Source organism: Limulus polyphemus, unplaced genomic scaffold, assembly GCF_000517525.1.
Source record: "Limulus polyphemus unplaced genomic scaffold, Limulus_polyphemus-2.1.2 Scaffold840, whole genome shotgun sequence".
In the NCBI taxonomy this organism is placed as follows: Eukaryota; Metazoa; Arthropoda; class Merostomata; order Xiphosura; family Limulidae; genus Limulus; species Limulus polyphemus.
The window spans coordinates 202,561-224,605 of NW_013666450.1; the positions used below are offsets into that span (position 1 = coordinate 202,561).

The 22,045-nt window shown below is 33.7% G+C and overlaps 2 protein-coding genes across 3 annotated transcripts in view; both read left to right on the forward strand.

The window, feature by feature from the left end:
• The window catches only part of LOC106460809 (ras association domain-containing protein 10-like), an 86,146-nt gene that overhangs the window by 54,934 nt on the left and 9,167 nt on the right, over nucleotides 1-22,045 (forward strand). Inside the window, exon 2 of one of the 2 annotated variants that reach the window (XM_013920550.2) lies at nucleotides 5,731-6,938. The exons of the other annotated variant lie outside the window; for it this stretch is intronic. Within the exon in view, the coding sequence (XP_013776004.1) occupies nucleotides 5,757-6,938 (1,182 nt within the window). The 5' untranslated portion in view covers nucleotides 5,731-5,756. Of the gene's footprint in view, nucleotides 1-5,730; nucleotides 6,939-22,045 lie in introns of those variants that run through there. 2 annotated transcript variants of the gene reach the window in all.
• LOC106460810 lies at nucleotides 17,476-19,591 on the forward strand. The gene is made up of 2 exons (XM_013920551.2): nucleotides 17,476-17,692; nucleotides 18,716-19,591. The coding sequence occupies exons 1-2, from the start codon at nucleotides 17,608-17,610 to the stop codon at nucleotides 19,402-19,404; spliced, it is 774 nt and encodes a 257-aa protein (XP_013776005.2). The 5' UTR covers nucleotides 17,476-17,607; the 3' UTR covers nucleotides 19,405-19,591.

A 22,045-nucleotide genomic window follows, 5' to 3' on the forward strand; every position in this document is an offset into this window, starting at 1 on the left:
GTTAAAAATATTCACTATAAGATTTTATTAAAACATAAAAGTTGTTTTAACAATACATTTACGTGCAAAGTTTTTTAAAACGTTATGTCTACGCTCAAGGCTAGCAGCATACGGTTACTTATATTTTGCCAACTGCATTATTGAAGGTATTCGCATGAAACTGTGTTTATTAATGTAGTTTCTAATGACGCCACAGGGGGCCGTATTTATGTGACTGTGTAACTGGTAGTATTTTAGTGTTGTTCATTATTATAACAATTAATAATAACGCATAACAACAAATGTGCACTACAGACCACTGAAATAGCGGGATTGCGCAACTTTATAAGAAAATAATAATATAAAAAAAAATTCAAGCACAATAACGCTGGGAATTTTAGGGTTTACAATAGAATTTTTTGGTATGACAAACTATTTTTAGTAGTATATTAGCCACAATCCAAAATATTTTCTAAATCAATATTTTTCAGGCAAACCGTGTTTAAACGATATACGTAACACGCTGTTAAGTAAGTTACTTAAAATGTGTAAAACTGAAAACTACTCACATAATTTGTGACTGTAAATCACCTGTTATCAGGACTTGTGTGTTTTTTTTTTGCGACTGTAAATTAGCCGTTATCAAGATGTGGTAACTTGTGTGCTTTTTTGCGACTGTAAATAACCCGCTATCAGGATGTGGTAACTTGTGTGTGTTTTTTTGCGACTCTAAATCATCCGTTCTCAAGATGTGGTAACGTGTGTGCTTTTAACCTAATGCTTTAATGTTTCAGATTATTACGTTCTTCAGTCTGGTACTTTAATGTTCCAGATCAGTGTGTTTCTTCTTGTGATAACTCAAAATTACAAATCAGCACGTTCCTTAGTCTGACAGGTCATTATTTCAATTCACTTTGTTCCTCGAATCTTGACAAATTAGGTTAATATATTATAAAAAAGTATCCCAAAACTCAAACCGGATTTTTACTGGATACGTTTATGCATCATCCGATCATTTTCATACATCTTTGACTTGCTTTGTCTACCCTTTTTTTTTTGACAATTTGTCATTTACAAAAAATGCCCATGTTACTGTGTTACCACATCCTGATAACGGGTAATTTACAGTCGCAAAAAAAAAAAAGGAACATACTGATCTGGAACACTATAAAATCAGATTACTGGAACTTGCTTATTTAGAATATGATATTTTATATAAAATATCTCACTGATATCGACCAATAAACTATAAGATTAAGGAACACGTGATATGGAATACTAAGTTGTCGAATTAAGGGTTGAATTTAACTGAAATGTTAAATTTTAAACTGAAACAAATGGCTGAACTCATATTAAGATCATGTTCTTATTAAGCTATTGGCTTAAGGAAAAGCTGAATTGATACTGAATTTTAGACGAGAAAATACAGTTAATTGGCTTATGGGATAGTAGACCAATCTATACGAAAATAAAATCAAAAGATTCAGTCAAGAATGGAAATTAGTAGTTGTTTGGTAACCATATGCTATTGGCTTTATTTATTGTATCCATGATTCCAAAATTTCAAGTTTTTACGAAATTCTGAAACAGAGAACTGTCAGCGCTTCATTTGTATTATATTTATGACATAACTATTAAGGCTAACTGAAACAGAGAACTGTCAGCGCTACATTTGTATTGTATTTATGACAGAACTATTAAGGCTAACTGAAACAGAGAACTGTCATAGCTACATTTGTATTGTATTTATGACACAACTATTAAGGCTAACTGAAACAGAGAACTATAGTTGTACTGTATTTATGACAAAACTATTAAGGCTAACTGAAACAGAGAACTATAGTTGTACTGTATTTATGACAAAACTATTAAGGCTAACTGAAACAGAGAACTGTCATAGCTACATTTGTATTGTATTTATGACACAACTATTAAGGCTAACTGAAACAGAGAACTATAGTTGTACTGTATTTATGACAGAACTATTAAGGCTAACTGAAACAGAGAACTGTCATAACTATATTTCTATTGCATTTATTACAGAACTATTAAGGCTAACTGCCGCCGTCCCTAATTTTAAGCTACTGACCAGGGGGAAGGGAGTCAGTCAGTAGCATCATAATAACGCACTCACAGCTTAAAGTGAGGGTAATAATTTGCCATATCTTGACCATCCATATTAGGGGATTGACTATCACTCTCATAACGCACCCACAGCATAAAGTGCGGACTCTAATATAGTTCGCCAGCTCCGAAATCCATATCTTAACCACAGAGCCAGCCTGCATCTTAACAGTGTCTGTTTTTATGGCATGTTGACGTGTTACAAAATAATAACTAACACATTTAGAAGAAATGGCAAACATGTCAGTAGACTTCTCTCATCACACTCATTAGAAGACAATGATAGAAGCTGTTCGCTATAGGAGATATTACCTGTGTTTTATATATATATATGTTCGCTTTATTTAAGCACGCTTTAATAAATGTTAATACTGCGAAAAGATAAATTACGTTATGAACTTCAAGTAAGATAATTGTGGGAGACAAGACCATATTTGTGTATATGTCCATATGTGTCATTATAAATAGTTTTGAAATAGACTAGCAGGAATTTCACGTGAACTAGTGGAAAGACAATATATATATATATACGATACTTTTGGGTCGCAACAGTTAAAAAGTATCCCCCTCTTATTGACTAATTGCATCTTTCCAAGGAAAGGATAGGGAATGAGGGAAAGGTTATAATTTACGGGTATGCAGAACATTAATTAAAAGAGCCTTTTGAAGACTACTAGGTTTACTAGGAAGAAAGGCCTATTCATCATAGCTAACCCTAGGCATGAGTCGCTACCCCCCAAAAACACGTTTATTAGAAGATGGATAACTACTTTCAAAACTAGTAGCTCCGGAGAACCCCGTTATATATAGTTGTCAGTAATACTCTAAGCTTGTCACTGGTAGTAATTAATCGATCCCAAACTTTTTTGGGTTCGGTTGATATAACTTTAAAGAGTGCCGAGAGACTCGTGGTTGGTTGGAATTTCCCACTCAGAATCTTATATAGTTTCACATGATATCGTTACCAAGAACTTCGTGTTTTTCTTTTTGCTCATGGCAATATTATAAATATCGTGTACTAACATCACCACATGGTAGAATCAAATAGCAACAGCTTTTAATTGATGTGTAATTTTAACGTATATCACGCGTGAAACAAACAAAAATGTAAGCATTGGTTAATTATGCGAAACAATTAAATGTGAGGTTATCAAACTTTCATGTTAGAGCTTTGTCAGATTTTGGAGCTGTGTCAAAAATCAACTACTACCAATAAATCATCTGCAACACTTCTAATGTCTAGAATGATATGTTCTATAAACGCATTTAAAATGATTCTATTACGAATCAAAAGTAATGGATATTTTTATCTGTATTAAAACATTCACGAAAAACGTGACAAAATGAACTCTCACTTGTCTTGCAACCAAGTCTTGCAAGTATTTTGTCTTGCAAACAAGTCAGCAGAAACTGCTGCCATTTTGTTTTTTCAATAACTCGTCGGCTGTATACATGAGTACATTTTGTTTTTTCGAATTTATTTGGGAATATGGTTAAAATATGTTTGAGATCGTTGGGGTTTTTACTTGTTGACTTATTTTCAAGGGTTCGCACATTCTTTTGTTTAGCTTATAAACTCAAATCTGGTTTACGTTGGAGTCCTAAAGCCACTTGTTTGAGTTACGTAACTTATGTTTCCGCGATTTGCGGAGAGTAACGATATACATAGTGTATGTGAATGCTAACTGGATGTATTGTGTATGGAATTATATCCAAAATATTAAACGAAATATTGGAAAATATATGTTGTCTCTTTCGGATATGCTAAGCTCAAGAAGCTACGTGACAGATTTTTGTTACAGCAGATTTGTTTTTGCCATTGTTTAGAGGCTCCAGAAGAATCTTATGCAATTAAACTAAGGGTAGAACGAAGATTTTGTAACCCGAGAGAAGTTTACCAATAGAAAAAAGATAATAGTTGTGAAGCCTATTTCTTAGGCCTAATTAGAACTTTCAATCGCACCAGAAGTTTTATTCACACCAGAAACTTTGATTTTTTAAAACTTATCTAGAAGATACATATTGTGAGAGTAATTTTATTATTAAATGCAGTTATAGTAAATATTAGTGCACCGATTCTGAAGAATTATTACAAAGAAATAATAAAAATATTTTATGGGAAGATTTTGACCTTAACAACAAATTTGCGACATTGTCTAGGTAGTATCGCATTAAAAACATTCCAGTGTTACTTACTGCCACTAAGTTATGTATTTAGTGTTTTGTAGCATACACCAAGGTGTAACTTATAAGTATTCACTAACAATTCAGGATATACGAGACTATAAGTTTTACGACTCTGATGTCATCGCTACCATTGTAAGGATGTTCGTTCGATAAAAAACAAACAAACAAACAACTATTACATCGTTTATTCTTTGATTAGACATATTCAGTTTGTCTTAAGAAATTCTGTAAAGGATAATGGCCAGTGTTGTGTACATATAAAAACAAGTATTCTAATAAAGATCTAAAGGATTAAACGTCAAGGAAAATGTCCTTTTGTACAAGTTTCTCCTTTGTCTCAGTTTTACCTATGATTTAGTGACATAAACATAAATTAAAATATTTATGCGGAGTATTAAAAATCAGTTCTGATATTGTATGCAATCATGACCACCCGAAACTAATGTGTAGTTAAAAAAAAATTTTCTTTGATGAAAACCGCAATCATTAGCCGAATATTTGTATTCCAGTCGACGGCATCATTTAGCCTAAAGGAAGAGAAACACGTAGACATAATCTGAACCAATCCAGTTAATACACAGAATGAAATAAGAACACATTTTAAAAAGGACAAAAACGAGTTATATTCTTGTCATCAGAATTTTATGATGTAATTAACTAAATGTGTCACATATTTTCTGTATATTGTGAACATGATCTTTCAATACTATATGTCCTTACAGAGCAAATAATACGTAAAAAAGAAATATTATTGAAAAAGAGAAAATAAATAAATAGCAGTTTCATCATTTCGGTTTTACTCATGATAACTTAACAGATGTTTCTGTTGCTATTTCCTACAACATTTAAAATATGTGAGCGTTTGTAGTCTTAAAATTTAACACCAGGAGTACAAAAATAGATATAAATCACAAAATTAGTGTTAGTCTTCAGTTAGAATGATAAGAACAGACGTATTATAGATTTGTTATTTTAAATATTTTAATATACATATATATGTAGTTAGTATATTTTTCTTTACCATAGGACTATAGACGACGCCATTACTTACAAATGATTCATGATTTCTAACGTTTTTCTACAATAGTGATTTAACATTTAAAATATTTTATGCAATAATTCATTTGTCAGTGAATAATCTGTTTTTAATTAGTAAAAAAGTCACAGCAGCAAGTAAAACCCATAGCATGGCCTGGTAATTAACGTGCCACGCCGTGGATCTGACGGTCGCAAGTTCGAGCTCGCTTGAACCTTGGGATCTATATTTGTGGCCACTTAGCTCATGTGTCGTCTAAGATACCGCTAAGATCGAACATCTAAAATACCTACTCCTTCTAGCAGATAACGTAATATAATTTTTATGCAGTATTTTATCTTTTATCTAAGACGTTTACAGGGAAACTATTGACTGATCCTACTTGCCACTTTTTTTCTTTCCAGTTGAAAGTCATTGATGGTGCTACGGGATGGGTGCCGAAATACCTGTGTGGGTAGGAGGCTTTCAGAAATGGGTAACCGGAGTTACTAAGTCAACTACGTGTGAAGACATTGTTCAAGCTGTTCTATCTTCCAGCCCAAGAAGCAAGGAGCAGAAAGGAGAGAAAGATCACAAGAGTTATACAATTGTTGAAAGATGGCGGAAAGTGGAACGGCCTTTGGAAGGAAAGTCTCGAATTCTGAAAGTGTGGAAGACGTGGGGAGAAGAACAATGTAATGTGAGGTTTTTGCTTAAACGGGTTCATCCACACACATATAAGGATCTCAGAACAACCAGGAGGAAAACCGGAAAAGTCATAGCGAACAACAGTCGTTATAAAACGCTATATTCTAAAAGAACTAAATCAGGAGATAATACAGTGTGTAAGTCGGATTATGTAGATAGAATCAAGAAAATTGTAATGTCTCAAGAAGAGAAGATCAGGAGCCAGCATCAGGAGTTGCAAGATAAAGATGATGAGATTGAGTACTACGAAACAAAAATACACATAGTTAGAATGGAAGAAAGAGGTGTCAATTATCTTATAGATACTTATCTGGGAGAGACGAGTGAAGAAGAAAGTGGAAGCCAGGCTTCAGTAGGAGGAATTGAACAAACAGCGCATTTATACGAGAAGGTTCTTTCTTTATGTGAAAGAATCGACAAGGAAGAAGAAAACATCAAGGACCTCTCATCCAGGATCAGGCTTTCTGTTGCTCTCGGAGAGGAGAACGATGAGGAAGAAAATAAATTAAACGATGATAAAAAGAGGCTTCCTTTACCCGATGTTACTTCTTGTAGTAATACAAAACTGTCGGATGACTTGCTAGGTATCCAAAATGAGATTACAAGACTCGTCACTGTTAACGATACCCAGAGGACTACGATCAAACAGAATGAGGACACGATCAGAGAGTACGGTCAGATTATTAACGAAAAGTATTTACATTTACATCAACTTCAGCTAGATTTAGAACGTGAAGAAAGGGAAACAAAAATACTTCAAGAAGAACTGTCTATAATTCAAAATAGTCATGTAGATTCACAACCAACTTGTGCTACCACTTCCTCTGAGGTCCCTGAAATCGGAGACTCGAACTCTGATACGGGACTTAGTTCTCTACACAGTGGAAGTGACGATGGTGCTTGCGTACTGGATACATTAGTATGAAATTGTTGATGCCTCAGAAAACTTTTATTATTTAACGATTCAGTGGTAAAAAATGAGGTTATAATCGACTATATTTTGACTTTATTTATTTTAATTCAATATCATTTGATCAGCACGTATGAAGAGCGAAACTTCATAAATTACTCCAAACTATTTTTTTTATAATCCAGGGTAGAAGAATAAATAAATATATATATGTAATTATACATAAATAGCTATATTCTTCAATTTGTATATAATGCTTATGACCGAGTGCCTAAAAACGCGAAGAAATGTATAAAAAATAATGTTATATTCTTGGAGAATGATTGCGGAAACCACTTGCGTGTAATGGTTACATTATATAGCTCTTAGTTAAAATAAACACAGTATGAAAGGGGCCGCTGATAGAAGATAACTTTACTTGCTTGCGATAAATGTCCACCTTTGGAAGAAATGACAAGGCTAACTTTTTAAATAGACATTTTATTAGTTATGCTTCAAACCTTGGTAACTTATGAGGTAAAAGGGAAGTTATAAGTAGGTCAGTTCCAACCGCGAACATAAGAACTGCAGCATATTTAACTTCTTTGATAAAAAGAAATCAAATAGATACCAGCACCTAACGATCCAATAAGCAAAAACTGACTCCAAATTTCATTGAAACATATCTGTGTTAAAAGTAATTAGAAGAGACTTGAATTTGACTGTTATTCGGGTTCCATTTTTCAGCTTTATAGATATCTAAATGCCCTAAAAAGGGCCGGTGCCGAACTGATTTGATTTATTAGTACGTCCAGTCTCACATAAAATGATCAAGATAGCGTCAAATTTCAACAGTGATCTGACGTTTATCCAAACAAGCTGAACGACTTGTGCTTTTTTTTTGGCCCAAGTGTTACTGCTCTATTGTACTGTATTGTACTATATAGTATTGTGTTCTTAAGAAGAAGAGAAATAGTGATTGGCTTTCGTTATCAACACTTAAGTTATTCCGATAAAACAAATTGTAAATTTAGTTCAGAATGTATGAAAACAATGATTGTGGGCTATTTTCTGTGAATAAAATTATGTCAGAATTACCACTTTACGGCTTCTAGAATCTGTTTAGCGGCTTTCAAGAAACATTAGTGTGGCAATTTTGAATAAAAAACGAAAGCTTGTGTTTGTTTGTTAATGTTGCTTAAGCGAAAAGTTTCATAAAAACTACTTGTGCTGTGTCTACCGCGGGAATCGAAACCCGAACTTTAGCTTTATAAACCCGAAGCTTATCGCCGAGACTATAGGGGGCAAACTTAAGTTTAGATCCTAATTCACCTAATAATAATCACTGAATTACACTGAACAAAATATGGTGTGGTAAATCAGGAGCCAAACTGAATGTAAATTTAGTTTTACAGCACATGAATAAAATGAGGAAATGTGAATAATGTCAAGTTGCTTTGTTTTGCTGTGAATTTTAGCTTTTTTTCTTTTCGCTCAAGCGTTTATTGAAGGATAAACCACCCACTTCATTATATGCAGTCCAAATACAAGACGAATGGTTGTAGAACTTGGAAGCTATCAATAATTCAATCATAAAAAATACAAGGAAACGATCGAACGATCTGCTATGACCTGGTTCTGCTTCAGTGAGATCCCGAAGTGCTTTTGTCGCTGGAAATTCTACTATAAGTAAAACATTCCACTATTCATCAAGCTTATCCAGCTGTAATAATGCTTATATGTTTATTTTGTGGCATATTTCTAGTAAAGTAAAACAAGTATCAACTGAAATAAGGAAAATACAGAACATAATGGCTTGTGCCTCTGTTTGTGACGACAATTTTCAAACTTCCCGACAGACGACTATCGTGAAACTTTCAGGGGTTCTTTAGGAGGCCTGAAGAAGATTTTGAAACCCCTTACTTTATTCATATTCCCATTTTTATGATCTTGACAGTCATTTTAATTTCCCTTTTAGTGCCTATTTTCCGAACTCTGATCACCATGAAACTTTCAGGGGTTCTTGGACATGGCCCGGTTCTCCAAGATACCTAGAAGTACAAGTTAAGTAATATCATGAAAGTGGCTGGTAGATGATAACTTCTAGTATATATCATTACATTATTCAGTAAATTTCCATGCCAAGTGGCCAGCTGTATGTCTGTGGAATTACAACGCTAGCAACCGGGTTTCGATACCCGTGGTGGGCAGATCACAGATAGCCCTTTATATAGTTTTGTGCTTAACTACAAACAAACCTCGATGGCGAATGACGCAGAAGCGTGCTGCACCATTATGTCTGTGAAGTCAAGAAAATAAATGCCATGCGTAGCGCTTAACAATTGCTAATGTAACAAGATAAGATGACATAACAATAGTTTGATATTAGAAGACCAATGAAAAGAGAGTTTAACTTATGTTTGGACCCAAATTACTAATTTGTTATGAAACAAACTTTAACAACTGTTATTGCTACAAAAAGAAGAACGTTACACTGTCACCAACATTGTCACTTAATAGTCCTAGCATGAATGACTAATTTATAGTTCATTTCTTGGCGTTAATTAATGAATTACTATAAAATAAGCCCATTATAAGTGATCAAACACAAATGTCACGGCGTCAAACTTGATCTCTGTATGAGACAAAAATACCAATGTTAGAAATTGAATCAGTCAGTCAGAAAAGTGAAATCCTATGATAGGATAGGATTCGAACAGTGGGAACAATGAATCCTCGGTAATATGTGTTTGTTTAACAAAGTACAGAGAGATTAAAAATGACCCTTAGGGCTCAGCAATTCACATAATTCTATCCTCAGAGATTAAAAAATGAATTCAAAATACCTATGATCAACTACCAAATTCTACTCGAATTTTTAATTGTATCTTCAAACAGAAAATATCAGTAGTTAACAAACTTTCTTAAATTACTTACTAGGACCTAACTGTTTATATGAATTTGAATAATTTTCACGTGTTTACTCGTTCGTTATTTCACTCCAATCCCAATGTCTTCATTATGTTATTTTACAGAAGTAATATAACCCTCTTACCTTCTTTCTTGTGTACTCGGATCAAGTTCCTTAATACGAATCCTTTTACATTTATCATTATGTTCGGATTTAGCTATTTCGTTTGATCCTGAATAGATTTTTTACTGTTAGTTTTTATTTCCAACGATTATGTTATAAGATGTTCTCTAACTGGGTTTGTTACTTTTTTAAATATGATCATAAAGTTATTTTCATTTTTTAACCCCTACTTTTGACACATATTTTACAGAGTCAAACAATCAATCTTTAAGGTTTAGCTACGTGGAATAATGAGGTAGCAGGCGTAGTCAAGTATTTTCTGGTGAGCACTATGAGCTTCCCTTCAAAGGCGTTAAATGACAAAACCAGAGTTAATATTCTGGGCTTATTTTAATCGGATTTTGATTGCTTGTATGCAAAATATAAACTTTTGATACGAATAATAAATTTTGTTTTGTAGCAAGGAAGCTGTAAAAAACATTTAAAACGTATGAGGAATTTTGTCAGAAACAGCGATTGGGCTTTACTTAGCAGTGACTATTTTGACGTAGCAACAGAATATTTTAATAAATTACGAATGTCAAATGCTACTGATGCTAAAGTTTGGTTCAGCGTTCGTTTTACTTCGCTGGCTTTCATGTAGTTTTCTAAAGAGCAACTCGGGGTCGCTTCCATAAGTTAGTATTCTTTAGCCTAACAGACGAGAAACCTTAAAAAAAAAACTCAGTGTTTTAACACATAGTAGCAACTCATTGTCATATTTCGCATGATGTCTCGTAAAGGATTACAATTACTAAAATACATGAAAGGGTGTGATGCAACCATAACTAATATCAATGCCCCACCCCCTGAGATCACAAGTGAGTGTCTCACGGTTTGCGAGGTGTCCTTCACACCTGCTGCACCAGAATTGCTTTGTGGAATCCTATAAGCATTCTTGTGGCCTTCTACGGGAGAAATACGTCCACTAGTCACATGGATCGGTGAGAAAACGATATTCTTCAGGCATGTATGTAACGAAACGAGTCAGTCATTATTCAAGGACTCCAGGAAATCTCAGTTGAGGCAAGTTTTTGATTCATCCGTGGTTTGTACGCATGAGAAACTGAACACGTGTTAAGGCGATTGTACAATAACTTAGTTACAGGAACTAGATCTGAAATATCGAGATTTCAATAAAAAAAGAAAGAAAACTACTTATTTTTTATACTGGACAAACAAAGGAAGAGCGTGGCTCATGTACCTTCTACGTGTGTAGAGTTTTATCCTTCAAATATCTTTCCTGTGGCTTTTAGTTATGTTACTATTGTTCCACATAAAATCACAAAATTTATAACTGCCTCACTTCAAAATATTCACAATATGGTTAGAGCTTACTTAATGTTTATGCAAAATTTATTAACTTTGTTTGGTCTGGTGTTTATGGCACTCGACTCGCAATTTGCGGGTTCGAATTCCCGTTACCAAACATGATTGCCTTTTCAGCCATGTGACCGTTATAATGTGACGGTTAATCCTACTATTCGCTGGTAAAAGAGTAGCCCAAGAATTGGCAGTGGGTGGTGATGACTAGCTGCCTTCCTTCTAGTCTTTCACAGCTAAATTAGGGATGGCTAGCGCAGATAGCCCTCGTGTAGCTTTGCGCGAAATTCAAAACAAACCCAAAGAAACCTAATGTTAAATTGTGTTTGGAATATCTAATCATGGTTTTTTATCCTTTAAAGGGGAAATATTTACATGAAAACATAAAACTGGCATTAGAATAGCCAAACATCTAACTGTAATGGATTTCATACATTGAAACAATTTGCTGGGCTTATTTCTTGACGTCGGTTTGTCCGGCGTATGAAAAAGTTGGACAGGAAAGCTATTTTCCAATCAATTCTTAAGATCTAATTATGACACAAAGTTTGTCGTGAAAGTATTTCTCAGTGGTACGAATCATGAGTTATATTTGTACGGAGCGTGCTGTAAAATGAAGTTTACGGAAAATGGACAAAAAAGTCTAAAGATAATTACATAGGTCAGATTTCTTGAAAACCACGAATGTGTGTGCGAAACGGTAGATAATACAAGGCTCATTTTACCAATTATTTCTAACTTCATGTAATAATGCTTTGATACTAATAACCACTGCGACTTATAACAGTCAAAATGTCATTCTTCACTTAAGCTTAGCACAACTTGTATAACTTAAACTGGTGTTAGACACGAAAAGGCGTTTCGAGTTCGGCATGCTCACGTGTGAAATGTTTGATTATTATTTTAATTATTCATTAGACGAACAAACCCTGCATTCACTGCTGAAAGCAAATAGACCGGTTATTTTGTATTATTAATAAAATATTTTTTATGTTAAGCTGTTTGTTAAATGAGGTTTTCTAACAACAACCGAAACCGTGGGTTATAAATAACGGACATTTTCTCAACTAGTTTATGTCTGAATGTAATAAAATCTACTATTAACAGCTCATGTAGTTCTTTAAGAAGATAGAGGAAATTTTGAAGGAAAAATGACTAAATGTAGTTTCAATAAATTCAAATGTTAATCAGTGTCTCGTATGACATATTTTGAAACCATTGAAATAAAACACTTTTGAGTTTGTGCTAATCTTTAGATGAAATATCTGGCAATGAAAGAAGTTATACTTCATAAACGAGTAAGGGAATGTTGTGTAGTGAAAGAAAGTAAAAAACGTTTAAGACTTGTTTGATGCAGCGATCTGCGTTAATAAATGTCAAAAGGCACCTATATTAGTTGACTAACGGCAGAAGAAAGGTATTTTGTAAGCATAGTTAAACCTATATTTGAGAAAAATTATTACTATAATATAAAATATAATTACTATAATATCAAAAAACAACAATCGAAAACGAAATTTTTCCCTAAACAGAGTTACATTGCATTGAAACTGAAAGGAAATGCTTGTTTTGATACAGAGATTACACATATATTAGACAAAAGTAAAAGCATGGTTATCAATGTGAATGCCATACAGCGTAAGAATTTTATATTGGAATAATTTCCATTTTTCCTACATAGATTTGGTTATTTAATGACTTGATGGCAGAAGGTATTATACTTTGCACATAATGTTATCAGTAAAATGTGATTGTTTGAAATAATGGTTTAAGTACGGGGTAAATATACGGGTGTTATTCACTATTTTAAAATTTACTACTGAAATATACTGATCTTGAAATGTAGATAGACAGAACGACGCTATTAAATTACAACCACATTTCACATTTTATACTGATATATTAACATTTCATAGTTTGCAGTACTTTGTATAATTTTTTATTCTCTTTTCATCAAACGTACATTTTATTTTTCCTGATTGAAAATCATTAACCAACGAGATTCAGAATGTAAAAATAAGTGTCATAGTTGTCCTGATTACCGGAAAGACTATATCTTTGTTTACTGTTCAATGACAAAATGTTTTCCAAAGAGTTTTAATTTATTACTAGGACTTTTTCTCTACACCCCCCCCCCCCCCCCCAGTAGCACAGCGGTATGTCTGCGGACTTACAACGCTAGAAACCGGGTTTCGATACTCGTGGTGGACAGTGCACAGATAGTCCATTGTGTAGCTTTGTGCATAATTTCAAACAAACAAACAATTTTCTCTACAAATTTTGATGTAACCAGTAAAAAAGAAATCAAAGATAATAATACTATAGGTTATATTGAGTAGGTTATTATCAAAATGACAACCGTCACCGATGTAAAGTCTTGACAGAACGACACGTATCACAACTACATATGACATTGTTTGACGTTATGTGTGTAGTGTGATGCCACAGAAAATTGAAAGAGATCTCTCAGATTCAAACTATTCACACACTCGGATCCTAAAGATGTGTTCGGATCGGGGATTTAAATTTTCCTAGTCGAGAGCATCCCTTATATTTAATGGCTTTGGAAAACAAAGGATTATCGAAAAACAGACCTGCAACAACTCATAAATCAGCCACGGCAAGCAAAGTGCAGCCACTTGCTATAGTTGAAATTTCACAAACACAAAGATCAATGGCAAAAGCCGTCCACGTCCCCAGGCAACAAACAGTACGCAACATAATCAAGAAGGGTATTCGTCTGGAAAAGTGACACAAGTCACATGTACACAAGTTGCTTCCACGACATATCAGTTTAACCACCGTACTCCTCAAGCAACTTGAGAACGAAACGATATTCATGTTATTTCATTTAAAGACATTCTGGTCATGTGGCCGGACACAAGGTCGATGGATTTCTGGGTGATTGGACTGTTGAAACGGTTTCTAGGAAACCGTTGTGCTCGTACACTAGGTGGATTATGGAAAGTTACAGGGAGGATGGATGCGCTCTTAAGATGGAGCCATTTGCAATGGAAACTAAGTTGCAAGGCTATTTATTTTGATATAAAGATCCGTACTCTGTTGCATATTCTGATCAGATAACTTGCTACCTAGACAAAACAAGATACAGAGCCGTCAATGTCAAAATAACACAGCTCCCATTGAAACAAGGATAGTGAAAGAAGTGAAATTAACAAATTGTATGCAATGTTTTACAAGTAAAACAAATATAGTATCAATAAAAATGTGAACATGCTGCTTAGACTAAGAAAAATTGAAAAATGTGACTGTTTTTGCATAAATGCTAGAATTAGAAAATATCTAAAGCACCGCCCACAATATCAGGGTTGAGTAATTACTGTAATCATTCCAATTTCCTAAAGGACAGATTCCATAAATCTAGTCCATGGACAAGACTCGAAACTTTTTTTAACTTTATGTGAACTACATCTTTAAAAGGTGCAACTGACAAAATTATGTAGTACTTTTATGATACACAGAAAATTAATTTAGTCTTACATTAACCCACTAAAGTTTGTTATGAGAATAACAGTCTTTATTTTGAAGAATACATTTTTTGTGTAATGTATGTTAACAACTGAAGATTCAAAAAGAAACCTTTGACACATAGAAAATTTTGAAAAATAATATTAAACCCCACAAAGATATAAATAAACTGAATTTTCAATCATTATCATTTCTTTACACATAAGTACTAAAAAACTGTCTTTGCTAAATGGTTGCGCGTGGTTTATGGTTAGCGTGTCCGGAATGTAATTCGGAGAGTTCATGGTACGCATCCCGTTGCAACAGAAACGACACATTCCATCATTCGGTCAGACAAAGAGTATCCCAAGATTTGGTGTTAGGTGTTGTTAACTAATCAGCTACCTTCTCTTTGGTATATCAGTTTTAAAATAGGGACAGCTATGCGCAGATAGCTCTTGTATAGCTTAGAGCGGAAATTATGAAACAAAACGGACTTTTATTACTGACTCTTGTGAAGGACGAACACCTATCTTGAGTAGAAAAATAAGATATCTTAGATATCCTTATTGTATATAGGCTTAGACGTTGGGTGTTACTAACATATATTCTAGCATGAAAAATGAAATTTATCATGAGGTGAAAATATAATATTTCAAGCATCTTGGATGCTGCAGGCAACTAGCACCTTAATTGGGTGTGTATAGAGTACACCCTGGTATTGCTAGGTGACACCATTTTCTTTCACCGTGTCAGTTGTACTCTAGATACATATGTATAATTGCCTAAAGAAACCACTGACAGTGGTATTACATAATATATGGTAAAACTAATCTCTACTCATGTTATGATCTAGTGCCATCTAGTGACAGTTACACAGTTAAAATCACTTTAATTATTTGTCGTTTAGTATATTATTTCTGGTATATTTTTTTGATAAAAACTGCAAGACTAAGATGTTATTTTAAAATGCAGCCGAGGACAAATATATTGTAAACGTCTATAGAATTATATTATTTCTTCAAAGTATTCTTTGTCAACAATTTCATACTTGTGATTTTTAGACGTGGAAGAAGTTATATGAAAATAAGAATATGTCACTGTGACCCTAATTATCGCTCTTTTGAAAGGGAAGTTACGGTCGAGGTCTTAAATTCAAGTAATTTTATAGTTTGTATCTAATCGAAATAATAATATTATTATTATATCAGTATTTATTTATTTTTTTATTCTTATAGATTAACAAAGTAATTACATAAATCCAGCGGACTGATTTCAGTAATTTCTCTGCACAATTTTATACTATCACGACATCTGTTGGTGGAAATGTACCGTGTTTTAAATTGTTAAGACAAATGAACTTTTCAAGCTAGACTAACTTCGTTATTTGAAATACTTTTAAAACAATGTTAAAATCATATTTAATAGTATTAAATTCCATCTAATAAATGTTTATATTTATCAAATTATTCATATTGTATTTATAAAAAAAAACGTATATCTTATCTTAGTTTGAAACTTAATTGTTTAATTATATTTACGATACCTCTTAGCATACCAATTATCAACGTTAATTCTACCTCCCCACCCAGAACAGTTTAAATGCTTGTTCACTACAAAGTTCATTCCAACAGAAGAAATCTGAACTGTCAGAATAATAATTTATTACAAAACATATTATTCTATTTACTTCAAAACCAGAAACAAACGATGTTTTTAACAAAATAAACCAGTTATTGAATGAAAACATGAGTCAATTAGTTTTAAAGAATATTGTCATAACAATAATATTTATAATTTGCTAGTACTAAGAGGCAAACGTTGAACAGAATATATTTATTAAGTCAAAATGTGAAAAGGTTTAGGTTTCGTTTACATAAATTTTGGCACCACGTGAAGAACAGTTATCTTGATCGACAAGGTAGTCTCATTTCGTAATAATGCACTTAATGTAACTATTTTCTAATTACAGATATTTCTTTTAGATTTATTAACGTTAAGATATTATTTATTGCTTAATCTCGTCTTTTCACTAAATAATAAATTATCTATTTAACTATAAAGATATCATAAGCCTGTAATATGTAATAACGAAAGTTATACGCATTAGGCCTACTACATCAAAGGTCCAGTGTAGTGATATATCTCAGTAACACCACATTGCATTTTACGTAAAGCGTTTCGTGAAGTTGGTGTAGATTGGGTCTTGGACGTCTGACGAATGAGGTGTCTAAGTGGTCAGGAAACATTGTTTTTCCACATTTTGAGCTTGCAGTTCTGGAAGGATGTTGTTGCTAGAAAGGACTGTTGTAATGAGGTTTCACCGTTAGCGGTCGATCCGTTTAATCTCGCGCTGGGACAGTAAAAGCCAATAAAAGATTATTTAATCAGGTTAGACGCTATACCTTTCCCACCCGTTTTCGAAAGAGTTGGCAGGAGGGATTTTCCGCACAATATAGCACAGCCTGCCCAAAAAGATTCCTGCTGGGGGCTAAATCTTTTCTCATAGAGTAACGCCACTGAAAAATAAAACAAAACACACAAACATCACAAGAATAAAATTCATCCTCATTTGTAACTCTGATAATGAAAAAAAAAGAGGTTAGTCTCTTCCAATAGGCTTGAACTCCACAAAGTACCGGGATGCCAATCAGGCCAGGAGAGAGAGATAGAGAAGGGTTTGTATAAATAGAGCTGACGTATCATGTTTACTTTCACGACACAATCCACTAGAGAAGGAAGACATTCTGTACCGTCGGTTTCATGTTTGGTATTTCCTAGATATCTGAAACACACACCAAGTTTACGCCGTTGAAAGAAAGCTTTGTTAGGGATCACCTGATGTTGAAAGACTTTCCATTGGTAACAACTGGCTCTATTCTAATGAAGACTTGTATTCTTGTATTATTGCTATGGCCAGTCAAAGGTAGCTGTTTTAGTTATTTATTTTCTGTATGTTATGCCATATTGTGTAGATATTTGGAGCATAATTTTGTTAGCCGAAGAAATGAACAAAAACATATAATATTAGAAACATTTAGGACTCAAACTTGTTTTATGGTAACAATACACTTCTCTTTAACTAATAAAAATATTCCACAAAGTAAAATTTAAGCAAATTGTAAAATAACTCACAACTTACAGGCGGGGGTTGGCCTTGTGGTAGAGTTCTGGATTTTGATACCGCAAAAAATTCCTCGCATTTAAGACTATGGGTGCGTTATAAGAGTGGCGATCAATCGCTTAACGTGGATAGTGAGTTGAAGGGTGCTTCTGATTGACTCCTTTCCCTCTGGTCAGTAATTCAAAATCAGATATAGCGACAAATAGCTTAAGTAGCTCTGATATAAATACAAATATATAATGTTTACGCTGATTATGTATTATGAAAGCTGACAGGTTTTTAAATTACTCTAAACATTTAGTTGCAAACATTATGGAATAGAACACTGTCTACATCAAAGGTGTGTTTCTGAAAATATTGGTATTTTCTACCCGACGGGCACCTTATCCGACACATGGGCTAAAAAGCCAGATCAGAAATCTCCAAGGTTCAAGCATACCCATCTCTAATTTACTCCTGTTGACCAGAGGCAGCGCAACTAATCACCGTTAACAGCCAACCTATATAGTTATTCTTAACGAAATGGCAGGAATGACTGCCACAGTTATAACGTTCCACAGCTGAAAGTATAGAGCGTGTTAATAAGAATATCGGGGCTCTAACCTTAGATCCTCAGCTCGATACGCTAACCACTAGTTATTAGTCGGTCATTTCTCAAAAATAACAAAGTCGGATAGTAATACTAAAGGAATTATAGTGTGTGATAATTGTCGCTGTGTAAATATTTATAAATATTCAATACAACTAGTTTTGTACAACTGATAAGGTAATAAAACTTTTGATTAGTAAATATGTAAAAAATATACCACTTTTTTCTATGGACAGGCTTCGTTGTTTTCGATGAAGACAAACGCCAAGACCTAGTCCCTTTCCCTAGAGTAGGTAGGAGTTTTTGGAGTTGGACAGAAGACAAACGCCAAGGTTTGGTCCCTTTCCCTCGAGTGGGTCGGTCTACGGATAAACGACAGGGACTGATTCCATTTCCTAGGATTGGTCGCTCATATTCTATTCCCCAGAATGAGATTATAGATGATGTCGAAAACTCCTTTGACAAAGAACTTTGGTATACCCCTTCGTTTAAGCTCTTCTCTTCTGAGCTTACGCCAAGAATAGGAAGGAAGAAAAGGTCTGTAGCTTCGTCTAATGATGACACACAAGACAAAGATTACCATTCATGGTACCAAGGACTGAGTCCTTATGAAAAACACTATCACAGGAATTTACGTCAGCTAGTTCCCGCTCCCCGCTTGGGCCGATCATTTAATTCTCTTATCGGGAGTCAGAGTACTCATCTACCCAGTTCCTTTCACGATGAAGAGGGTGACGATAAGCGGTCTGCCTTCACTCCTCGCATTGGAAGAGATCCAATAACACCTCGAATCGGTAGGTCGGAGGGTAACATAGGAACCAATTTACATGCTGCGTTCGCACCCAGACTTGGTCGAACGGCCTTTACTCCAAGACTAGGAAGATCTCATGACCATTCGAAACATGGAACAGAAACTGAAGCCTAATAATCCTAAGAGAGTTCCGTTAATTTAATTAAATATATCTGTTGTTTACAAATCGAAGAAAATGTATACTAGAATCTCATACGACATTCTGGTTAGAATACTTTATGTCAAGGTATTTGTGTCCATAAGCTAATGATTTCCTGAAATAAAGGAATTGCAGAGAATTAATAAAGAAGTTTTAGCCTCATCTTTGTTAAGATCAAATTATTAAGATAACAAATATATTTGGGAAAAAATAAGTTTTAAAACGGCTTGATAAAACATAAGTTTACGGGAATTGTCTTGTGTTGAGTGTTTAAATCCTTATCATGATTTTTTTATCCTAAACTATGCTTATCGGTGAAAATACAGTAATTATTCTATAACACATTGACAAAGACTTGTTATTAAGTTTTATAGGTCACAAAATCAATATCATGCATCGTCTGATATTGTGAGAAATAACTTGATTTTAAAGTCATGAATTAGTAAGGCAAAACAGAAACAACAACAAAACAACACACTACATAGTTTAGATTATATCAAGTATTACACATAATTTAACGTTATGAAAAATACATGATTTTAATGTGATAAATCATTATAATAAACTATATTATAAAGTTTCAATAATAAATATCACGTATCGACTAACGTTACGAAAAATAACTTGATTTTAACGTCTTAAATCGTTATGTTAACAAACCATGCTATAAGTTCAAGTTAAAATCAGTATCACTCGCCTTCTGACGTTATGATAAATAGCTTGATTTAAAGTCTTAAATCGTTATGTTAACAAACCATGCTATAAGCTCAAGTTAAAATCAGCATCACTCGTCTTCTGACGTTATGAGAAATAGCTTGATTTTAAAGACATAAATGAGTGTGTTATGTAATTAAACTACTAAAATGATCAACAGTTTTAAATAGACAACGTAAAAACCATTGTGAGATCATTAACGGTCTCAAAACAGACACTCTACATGTTTTGACGCTAATCTTGTCGTCTTCAGGAGAGAAAAATTAAAACATGGTTACTACAGAATGTACATATAGTAGAGCCACCAGTGGCACAGCGGTATGCCTGCGGACTTACAACGCTAGAATCCGGGTTTCGATACCCGTGGTGGGCAGAGAACAGATAGCCCTTTATGTAGCTTTGTGCTTAATTACAAACAAAGAAGCAAACCTATAGTAGAACCTAAAGACGGTCGCGCCACCTGTATGCTTTCTGACTTTACGACCTTTCATCTTTATTCGGATATAGTGATTATTTTTTCTGTGTTTAATTATTTCTATAGATTCTCTTATATTTCTAGTCATCATGTCACTCGGTTAAGCCAAAAGAACAGTTTTTTTTTCACTAAGTGGCATGACTGGTATGACTTATGTGTTCGGTCAATGCAGAAATTTATATTTTATTATCTTTAACTTTTATCTTATGTTAATTTATTCCAAGTTCACATTCAGGTTTGTAAATACCCGTTTTTATATCAATACATTTATTACGTATTTAGTCCTATTTGATATTTGACTAATTTTGTTTAAAAATTTATAAATCGGAAAAGTTTTGACATTGATTTTTAAATCTCTGACGGTTTTAACACGATAAATGTGGTACTTATGGCAAAAAACACTGTTTTATTTATTTTATCAAACGTTAATCTTAGCTTACTTTTTGATCGTTATATTTGATTTTATTAAATATTATGACAAACTATATCAACGAAATCAGGTGAGAACCTTTATCTAGTGCTACATATTTTAAAACAGTATATGTACATTTAGTGTTATGTGATTGATTGTAGGATATTTTTCAAACATTATCGATTGTAGATACATTTTTCAAATATGATCTTCATTCTTGGTGCGACGAATTTTTATTCCTTGTGGATTGTGCCCGATTATAATACAATTTCAATCAAATTTTCATTTTTGGTGGGTTGTACTTAATTGTAAGTAAGTTTTCAAATAATATATTTATTTTCAGTTGTTCTTGAGCGAAGAGAATTTTTCAAACAGGATCTATTCTCCTTATGGGCTCTGACTGATTGCAAGGCACAATTTAAACAGGATCTTTATCCTTTGTAGGCTGTGATTGATTGAAAGCCATATTTCAAGCAGGAACTTTATTCTTTGTGGACTGTGCTTGATTGTAAACACATATTTCAAAACAGGATGCACCCCCAGTGGCACAGCGGTATGTCTGCAGACTTATATCGCTAAAAACCGGGTTTCGATACCTTTGTGTAGCTTTGTGCTTAATAACAAACAACAACAAAACAGAATATTCATTTCTTGTGGGCTATGCTTGATTGCAAGACATTTAAAAATTGGTTATTTATTCGAAGTGGGTTGTGCTTGATTATAAGAAATGTTTTAAACAGGATCTTTATTCATCTTGGGATGTGTTTGATTTTAAGCCATTTCCCCATAAAGGATCATTGTTTCATATGGCTGAACTTTGTTGTAAAACCATTTTCAAGCAGGATCTGTTACCCAAGTGGGCTTTGCTTGATTGTAAGTTATTAGGTCGTCAAGAAATTAATGTCGCTTTTTTTAGATGAAAAAACCCGAACAACTTATATATAAAAACAGAGCCCCCAAGTGGCACAGCGGTATGTCTGCAGAGTTACAACGCTAGAATCCGGGTTTCGATACC